A 10,000-nucleotide genomic window follows, 5' to 3' on the forward strand; every position below is an offset into this window, starting at 1 on the left:
TGACAAACGACGACGATAGTAGTTAATGATAATAACACTCACCGATGACGATGTCCTCACCCCCCCCCCCCCGCCCCCCACTCCCCTACCCGCCCCCGCCCTCGGGACAGCTGACGACGGTGGAGGAGGAGTTTATCTACGCGGCGGAGTTCGGCGATATCCCGACGGTGAAGCGGGTTCTGGAGGAGCACCCAAACTTCTCTGTGGACTACAGTGACATCCTGGGCAGGACCCCTCTCCGTTTGGCTGTGGGCAACGAGCATCTGGAGGTCAGTGTCGTGTGTGTGTGTGTGTGGGGAGGGGGGAGGGGGCTGAGGGTGGTGGTGGTGGTGGGGGTGGGGTGTGGGGGGATGGGGTGTGTGTGTGGGAAGGGGAGGTGTGAGGGTGTGTGTGTGGGGGGATGAGTGTGTGTGTGTTTCTGTGTATGTGTGTGTGTGTGTGTGTGTGTGTGTGTGTGTGTGTGTGTGTGTGTTTTTCTCTCACTCTCTCTGTGTCTGTCTGTGTGTATGCGTATGTGTGTGTTTCTCTGTGCGTGAGCGTGCGTGTATGTGTGTGTTTGTGTGTGTGTGTGTGTGTGTGTGTGTGTTTGCGCGCGCGCGCGTGTGTGTGTTTCAGTTTACTTGTCTCGATCTCTGTGAGTGTGTGTGTGTGTGTGTGTGTGTGTGTGTGCGCGCGCGCGCGTGTGTGTGTGTTTGTGTGTGTGTGTGTGTGTGTGTGTGTGTGTGTGTGTGTGTGTGTTTCAGTTTACTTGTCTCTGTCTCCATCTGTGTCTCTAAGTGACAAAGAAAATCCTATGGTTTTGAGTTCTAATAATCCTCTGTCTCTGTGGGGAAGGCAGGCACTTCACATCGCGCTTTGTAGCAAATTCCTTCACAAACGTTTCTCTTTTTTTTTTTCCCTTTAAAATTTTTTTTTTTTTAATGTACTCATGACTGCGATTGTTGCACTCGAATTTCAGTATGTTCAAGAGATGCTTACAACAGTATTACATATATCAGAATGGAAGTTACTCACGCCAACGCCTTTGGCAAAACAAGGAATGGTATGTGAATGGCGTGGATGCTGCCTGTGCAATGAAAATGTTAGATTGGACAATGCAAAAAAGATACATGCGTGACAGAAGTTACTGTGGGGACGGAATAGACGACTCTTGGTAAGAAAGCCACGAACTTTTTCAAGAAAGGAGGGGGGGCGGGGAGGGGGAGTAGAGGAGGGGGCGGGGGTGGTGGAATGGGGTGTGTGTGTCTGTGTGTGAATATTTCATGTCTTTTACTTGCACTTCTTATTTTCACGAGTACCTCGGGTAAGTTAATGGGAAGCTTTATGTTGTCCCTCTGTCGCGTTTAGGTCAGAGAGTTACTGTTCTTGTCTGTTGATCGATTTTTTTTTTTTTTTTTTTTCTGGTAAAATGGTAGAGCAAATAATGGGGAAAAAAGCGGAGAGCAATCTGCTTGAAGATAATTCAGCTCATTTACTAGTCTCAGTGCCCATCGCCATTGTCTCTGGGAGAAGGGAAGGGAGAATTTTGATGATGATGATGATGATGATGATAAAATAATGTGTATTACGCTGAATCTTGTCCGGAGACTTCTCGAAGCACTTTCACACCAGCAGATATCCACATACACACACACACACACACACACACACACACACACACACAGAATCAACAGGATGAAAAACAACACTTATAAATACATGTAGATAGAAAGCGAGAGAAACCATTGATAAAAGCAGGAAGGTGAGGGGGGAAGGGGGGGGAGGTAGGTTTCAAGGACAGGTGTGAAAGAGTTGGGTACAGTGATTTTAAATGTGGACGTATTTTATGTTCAGTCTTACTCCTTTTTGGTACTGTGACAACATAAGCGTTTCCTTCAAAAGTCGCCAGCTTATTTCACGTGCGTGAAAATGTGTCGAGGTCACGGCACAAGAGTCGCCCAATTGACCAAAAGTCTGGTGTTTGCGTGACAGTGTCGCACTTTCTTAGGATTCTGAATGGTGTAATGAAGTCGGTAAGAGAGAGAGAGAGAGAGAGGGGGGGGGCAGGAGAGGAGGGGGGTTCTGACCAGAATCCCCGATCTTACTGCGTGTTGCTCGCTCGTTTGTTACAAGTCCGCTCCCCCAGACCTAAAACCCAGACGTTGGTTTTATTTTGGAAATGAGCCTGTTGGTATACTTTGACCCTGCGTTTATCTGGATGTCTGCTCTCTCTCTCTCTCTCTCTCTCTCTCTCTCTCTCTCTCTACAACTCTCTTTCTTTCTCTCTCCCTCTCGTCTCTCTCTCCCTCACTACCTACCCCCCCCCTTCTCTCTCTTCCTCCCTCCCTCTCCCTCCATCCATCCCTCCCTCCCTCCCTCTCTCTCTCTCTCTCTCTCTCTCTCTACCACTCTCTTTCTTTCTCTCTCCCTCTCGTCTCTCTCTCCCTCACTACCTACCCCCCCTTCTCTCTCCCTCCCTCTCTCTCTCTTCCTCCCGCCCTCCCCCCCTCTCTCTCCCTCTCCCCCTTTCCTCCTCTCTCTCTGTGTGTGTGTGTGTGTGTGTGTGTGTGTGTGTGTGTGTGTGTGTTTGCTCGGGCCAGGTGCCGTGCATGATCGAGTATTTTAGATGCCCAGACATCAAACCCATACCTTAGATTATCAAACAACAACGAAACAACAACAACAACAACAACAATCCTCAGCGATCCATGTTCGTCTTCTGTTTACGTTGTCGTTGTTTTCTTTCCTCATTCACAGGTACATCCTAACCCCCCCGTTCCCCCCCCCCCTCCCCCCTCTCTCTCTCCCGGAAAGAAAGAGGAATTCAGAATAAAAAGGAAAAGAAAGAACAGCCCTGATATGGACTCCCCCCCCCCACACACACACACAGAGCCACCTTTCCGTACACGCATGCTGGCTGAAATGTACTGCTGTCTCCTCTGTGTCGGCTACAGACTGTGTCTGGTTTTCTCAGTGTTGCCCTGCAAAAAGAAACAGATGAACCTTTGATTGCCCACTGCTGGCGGTGTTTGAATGTGTGTGTGTGTGTGTGTGTGTGTGTGTGTGTGTGTGCGTCTGTGTGTGTGTGTGTGTGTGTGTGTGTGTGTGTGCGTCAATGTGTGTGTGTGTGTGTGTGTGTGTGTGTGTACGTGCGTGCGTGCGAGCGTGCCTACGTGTGTGTGTGTGTGCGTGAATTTGTGTGCGTCTGAATGTGCGTGTGTGTGTGTGTTTGTGTGTGTGTGTGTCTGTGTGTGTCTGTGTGTGTGTACGTGCGTACGTGCGAGCGTGCCTCCGTGTGTGCATGCATTTTTTTCTTGTCTGTTGATTATTCTCTGTAAAATTTGCTGGAAAAACTGCAAATTGGTGAAATGTCTTTCACGCTGGCTCTTTGCGCCTGCCTTCACTGTCTTGCTCTCTGTCTCTGCCTCTTTCTGTCTCCCTCTCTCTCTCTCTGTCTCCCTCTCTCCCTCTCTCTTTCACTCTCTCTCTCTCTCTCATTACTATGTTCATATACATTATTGTCATGAATGCAGGTATCATGATTATGTACTTGTAAATGCTTACTGTGCAACTGAGTGTATTTGAATGTCATGTATGTTTTTCAATAACCTTTTGTTATCATGTGAACATTTTGATTTCATTTCTCTCTGCCCTGAGGGCTGGATGTAAAAAAAAGGCATATACATGCTTATTCCACTTCCCTCATTAAAAAAGATTCGATCGTTCGTTCGTTCGTTTGTTCGCTCTCTCTCTCTCTCTCTCTCTCTCTCTCTCTCTCTCTCTCTCGCTTCTCGCGCGTACGTGTATATATATATATATATATATATATATATATATATATATATATATATATATATATATATATATATATGCGTGTGTGTTTTAGCAGGTACGATTGTGTATGCGCGCACGTGTGTGTGTAAGAGAGAGAGAGAGAGAGAGAGAGTTATTATTCTAGGGGTTTATGTAGTGGTGGAGGTGTTGATTATAAAATTAACAAAGGTGCGATGGTAGCAGCAGTCGCAGCAGCAACAGCAGTAGCAGTAAAGGTAGAGGGGGTGCACTGTATTTGAAGGTGGAATGCCAAAACTCTGCGATTGAATTTGAACACCTGTAAAAGAGAAAAAAAAAAGGATTATTTTGGAAACGGGGGTTAAAAGACCAGCATACTTTCTCCGCATGTGGTATGTGTGTATACATGCGTGCGTGTGTGTGTGTTTGTGTTCGCGTGTTTTTTCTCTGTTGAAACCAGCATTTCAATAATTCTTCTGGGGAATTTACTAGGATACTGACAAGAAACAGATGTCGTTCCTTTGTACATTGTGTGAGAAGCTGTCTTTTTCTTTTCTCCTCTCTCTTTTCCTCTCTCTCTCTCTCTCTCTCTCTCTCTCTCTCTCTCTCTCTCTCTCTCCCTCTCTCTTTGTCTTTTTGTCTCTCTCCATTTCTTTCTCTTTTTCTCCCTCTTTCTGCCAGGAATGGGTAGAAAGAAAGGTGAAATGAAATTCCGTTCCGTTTCGTTCCGTTCTGTGTCTCTGTGTCTGCCTGCCTGTCTCTCTGTATCTGTCTCTGTCTGTCTGTCTCTGTCTGTCTCACTGTCTCCTTGTGTCTCTCTGTTTCTCTCCCTCCCTTTTCTTTCTCTATTTCTCTGTATTTTTCTATGCCTCTCTCTCTCTCTGTGTCTTCCTGTCTCTCTGTTTCCCTCTCTCTCTTTCTCTGTTTCATTGCATTGCACTGTATTGTATTGACGAATGACTATCAGCGAGCGAACACCATGCATTGTATTGTATTGTGCTGTATGTATTGTATTGTATTGTATTGTGCTGTATTGCATTGTATTGTATTGTGATGCATTGTATTGACGAATGACTATCACCGAGCGAAAAGAATGTATTGCATTGCATTGAATTGCATTGTATTACATTGCATTGTATTGTACTGTATTGTATTGTACTGTATTGTATTGTATTGTGTTGTGTTGTATTGCATTGTATTGTGTTGTGTTGTATTGTATTGTATTACTTTTTTGTTTCAATAGATTTCTCTATTTTGAAATTGGGGTTGTTTTCTTCGGGTAGAGCGAGTCGCTACAATGCAGCCCGCGCCCCAGCTTCCCCCTGTTTATTCTGTCTGCAAAGTGTATTTGTCATTTTACTACCGAATCGGATTTTTTTTTTTTTTACATAACACAATTTTGCCAGTGACAGCCCCTCTTGTTACCATGATTTCTTTTACGTGCGTCAAGTGCACACAGCAAACACGACCTTGTTTCATCGCCCCGGAGGAAATACTAGCACCCAGACCACCAGTGAAGGTGTAGTGGATGGGGAAGTAAATATCGCTGTCCGGTGCGGGTTTCGAACCCGTGGACACTGGTTTCCAAATCGGGTGGCTTTTACCAGCAGGCTGCCACTCCACCAGCAAAACAGCAGAAAACATGTGGCTCACAGTTTTGTCATGTCACTCATTACGTTATTATCGTCATCGCCAGCACCCGTCACCCCCTCTCCCCGGATCCCCGCGAACCTCCACACCCCCCCCCCCCCCCCCCCAGCCCCCACCGCCCCTCGTCTCCCTCCCCTTGATTTTTACTGGATCGATATTTACAGGGTTTGCTTTTCCGTAGTCCTGACGTGAGTTTGAATGGTGAGCTGGATACTAAGCGTCAAAGATAGATACATCATTCAATGAATAACAGTGATCACATGAATAAATAAATAAATGAAAAAGAATTAATAAATAAATAATTAATCAAAGAAGCAAACAAAACAAAATAAAGATAAGTTAAGAAAGAAAGAAATACGTTGTTCTGAATGACTGCTGTCAAAACAGGAGCTGTCATTTTTCATGGGTTCATAGAACGACTGTCATGTCGCTCGTCATTGTGTGTCAGGGACTGCGTGAGAATTACTGCTAGCTAACGCGACCTGAAGGTTTTGCGTACTTGGCCTGCCACGCTGATGTGTGTCCACTATGTTCTGTTGCTATTTGCATGGGTTTTTTGTTTTTTTTTATGAAAGAAAGCATCGTGTCCAGCGTGGAAGTGAGACAGGAGTATGTGACTCTTCTTTACACACTGAAACGACACACCAATCGCAGTAGTTCGCTGTCCATTTAAATACCCATCTGTGAGTGGTTCGATTCTTGGCGATGGCAGCGCCTGCTAAGTTAGGAATGTTTTTTTGTTTTTTTTTCTCTCCCTTAATCTCATTGGTCATCTCATGCAAATACCTGCTAGTGTCTTAACTTCTTTCGTTGACGTGGGCAAACAAAATAACGCGAAACATGCGCGGTAAAGATCTGGCAATGAATGTCAGCGTGGATCGTGGAAAGGAGAACATAACTAGTCCGTGCCGCCTCCCCCGAAAACGCTGTATGGCTGCATGTATAGCCAAATGCTAAATTAATGGTCGTATACTGAAAAAAAAAAAAAAAACCTCACTCGTTATTTAACGAGCTAGAACTGAGTCCACTGATGATGACCCACGAACGGAAAACATTAACAACAACAACAACAACAACACACACACACACACACACACGCGCGCGCGCGCGCGCACGCACACACACACTTTTTTTTATTTTATTTTTATTTATTTTTTTTACACAGACGGTGAGAAATTAACCTCATGTCCAGACTGAAGTGACGTCAAGTTTCATAACCCGTTCATGAATCTTTTTTTTGTTTGTTTTTCTGTTTTTTTTGTTTCCGAATCGGTCTTTTGTCCCTGCCCCGTACCGTGTTTGAAAAGCAGCCATTGCCCTGGGAATCAGACATGTGACCAGGGCGCTGGACCACACACAATGCGGGTGCCTAGCCACCGTCCATTAACCCATCGATCGCCTGGACCTGAGCTGACAGAAAAATCGAGGAAAACGGCAGATGAATAAAGATTCGGTTTTTTTTTTTGAAAGCGACATATCGTTATCGGGTTGGAACTAATGAGAAGGCATTGATTATCCGTGTGTGGACTGACGTCGTTAGTTCTTTCTTTCTTGATGTCTTTTTTCCCCTCCTCTATCCTTCTTCCTTCGTTTTTTTGTTTTTTGTTGTTGTTTTTATTTGTACAGTGGCTTCTGAAGTTCTTGTTTTTGTTTCCTGTTTTCGTCTTTAGTTTTTGGATTTTCACAGTGGGTTCTAAATTTAGGTTGCTTTTTTTTTTCTCTCTCTCTCATCTAAATGGGAGTTTTCTATTGTTCGTTGTGTTTGGGGTTTCAGTACTAAAAGTGCTGCCGAAAGGCTGTTTGTAACTCCCACATATGTAAAGCACGAAAGAAAAAGAAAAAATGAAGTAAAAATGAACACCCCCCCCCAAAAAAAACCAAAAAAAAACCAAAAAAACCCAAAAAACCCCACAAAAAAACAAAAAAACCACGAAACGAAATAAACAACAAAAAACGCAGAAGTGGGGGAAAAAAGAGAAACGAAAAAAAAGAAACCAGAAAAAAGAAAAAAAAAAGAACCCCAAGAAGTAAAGGAAGAAAATGGTTGCATAATCCTTTTAGTTTCTACTGGCACATTGGGAATACAAAGTGTTGATACTGGAATTCCAGACTTTGAATTTAGATCGTTTTCTTTTCATGGCCGAGAAAGAGAAGGGGGCAGAGAGAGAGAGAGACAGAGACAGACAGAGAGACAGAGATACGGACAGACCGAGACAGAGAGACAGGGAGAGATTACAGTTTCAGGGTGTGGTTTTTGTTGTTTTGTTTCTGTTCAGTGCTATGTTTGTTGACATAAAAGGATTTGTTTGGGGCTTTTATAGGTAGGCAGTTTCCAGTCACAGAGGTCGATCCTCACGTTTGGTCACAATGGACTTTCCGATGTGAAAGTCAGACTGTCTCCCTTAGGACAGCTCGTCCCCACAGTACAGAACAACCTTTTCTTTTTCCTCCGTCACCTGCACATGGTTTCTTTTCTCTACAGAAGTGATGGAGCTTTCAGCTGAACTTTACCAAGACACCTCTGTTGCTGCTATTGGTAGAGTGATGGCCTGTGTGTGTGGTTCGTCCGTCGGGATCGACGAGGACCATCTAGTCATCCTGGGGGTGGGTGGGTTGGGCTCTGTGGGTGCGCAGATGACTGGTCAGGCCAATCCGCGCCCGGAAGGTTCTGACGCAGTGTGGACAGGGGATGGTGGCGGCTGTCGGGGACTTGCTGGCAGTGCTTTTCCTGGCCTGTCTGCGTTGCTCTGCTGCAGCGATTCTGTTGGCCTCACAGGATTTGGCGCCTTTGTGGACAGCTGAACGCCACTTTGGTCTGTCCATTGCATTCAGCTCCCAGTGATGGCCTAGAGGTAACGCGTCCGCATAGGAAGCGAGAGAATCTGAGCGCGCTGGTTTGAATCACGGCTCAGCCGCCGATATTTTCTCCCCCTCCACTGGACCTTGAGTGGTGGTCTGGGTGCTAGTCATTCGGATGAGACGATAAACCGAGGTCCCGTGTGCAGCATGCACTTAGCGCACGTAAAAACAACAGGGTTGTTCCTGGCAAAATTCTGAAGAAAAATCCTATTGGATAGGAAAAAGAAATTAAAAAAAATGCACGCAGGAAAAAATACAAAAGAATGGGTGGCGCTGTCAGTGTAGCGAGGCGCTCTCCCTGGGGAGAGCAGCCCGAATTTCACACAGAGAAATCTGTTGTGATAAAAAGAAATACAAATGCAAAATACGTGTCTGTACACATCTGTCTGTGCTGTGGAATAAACCTCTACAGCACTGAAAGGGACGGGAAATGTATTTTCGATGAATAGAACTCGCCAGCATATACATGCATGACAAAAGGGTCTGTGCGTTCTCTTCAGTCCTATAAGGATTCCACGGATCGTCTGTGCTTTTCTTGGTCAGCGACAAAGTCCAAGATGTTCATTGATTTTTGACTAAAGCGGGCATTCCATGATGAAGGGTTCATTTTGCTGTCGCCATTGATGAACTTGATAGTTCAAAGTGCTCTAGTTAATAAATGTCCTTTGGCTTTTTTTTCCCCGCGTCTTCGTCCATTACAAATTCAAAATCATCATCACGATTCTTTTGTTTGGATTCCTTCGCGTCTGTGGTGGTAGTGGAGGAAGCGAAAAGCGCTTTACAATCTGTGGGTAGTACACATGTATTACGTTAATTAATGCTACCACACATTTCTCGGTTTCCATTTCGGGATGTTGTCCAGCTGGAGAGCGTGCGAGTCGTCACAGCGGCACTGATAATCCTTTGTCTGTGTCTGTAATTGTTCTCCCGTGAGAGCGGGTTTTTCACCCAATATTGCGTTGTTGTTGTTGTTGTTGCTGCTGCTGCTGGGAGCACGCTTAAGCTGTTCTTGCAGGGGATAAACGGGGGAGGGGGGAATGGGGGTTTGGGGGGCGGGGGGGGGGGGGGGGGGGGTATTTACGTTGCTAAATGTCCTTGGCGTTCGTGACGCGTGATAGTGGCTGTGGTCATTCAGTTCAACGTGTTATCATTGTAAGTAGTTCCGTGACTTCAGTACCTCTTATCATTGTTAATTAATATTGATAACCAGATACATGTTTGCGTTTGTATGTGCGTGCGTTTATCCGCGCGCGCGTATGTGTGTATGTTTTCCTTGTTGGATGATTGTGAATGTGTATGTGTGTGTGTGTGCACACGGGTGCGTGTCCAACATGCTCACAGCGCGTGCATGCGTTGTTGTACTCTGACATGTGAACGTACACATCCATACATACAGACATTGTGTAATCACTCGTATATATTATGCAGCTGACAGCGTGCCTGCATCAGACGTGGACAACGCCCTTCCTAGATCTTCGTCAGCGAAGCCAGGCCATGATTATGCAGCTGATAAACAGACAGAGGTAAATAAAACAAAACAAAAACAACCAACAGACAAACAAACAAAAACCCTGTTAGCCACATCTGCCGTTCAGACTGAGACAGACAGGGATTCGTCTGAAAGTGGATGCCGCGTTTAGCAGAGTGAATAGATAACATCTTCACACTGGAGAAGCAGAGGACAGCGTTGACCGTAAATATATCTATGTAGCTCGCCACC

At 45.4% G+C, this 10,000-nt stretch overlaps 1 protein-coding gene across 4 annotated transcripts in view; it reads left to right on the forward strand.

Annotated features, from left to right (window-relative positions):
* Positions 1–10,000, forward strand: part of LOC143300644 (short transient receptor potential channel 7-like) — a 326,126-nt gene that overhangs the window by 265,578 nt on the left and 50,548 nt on the right. For all 4 annotated transcript variants that reach the window (XM_076614460.1, XM_076614461.1, XM_076614463.1 and 1 more), the window contains exon 3: positions 111–269. In XM_076614460.1, the coding sequence (XP_076470575.1) occupies positions 111–269 (159 nt within the window). The remainder of the gene's footprint in view (positions 1–110; positions 270–10,000) is intronic.

This window comes from Babylonia areolata, chromosome 26 (genome assembly GCF_041734735.1).
Source record: "Babylonia areolata isolate BAREFJ2019XMU chromosome 26, ASM4173473v1, whole genome shotgun sequence".
In the NCBI taxonomy this organism is placed as follows: Eukaryota; Metazoa; Mollusca; class Gastropoda; order Neogastropoda; family Buccinidae; genus Babylonia; species Babylonia areolata.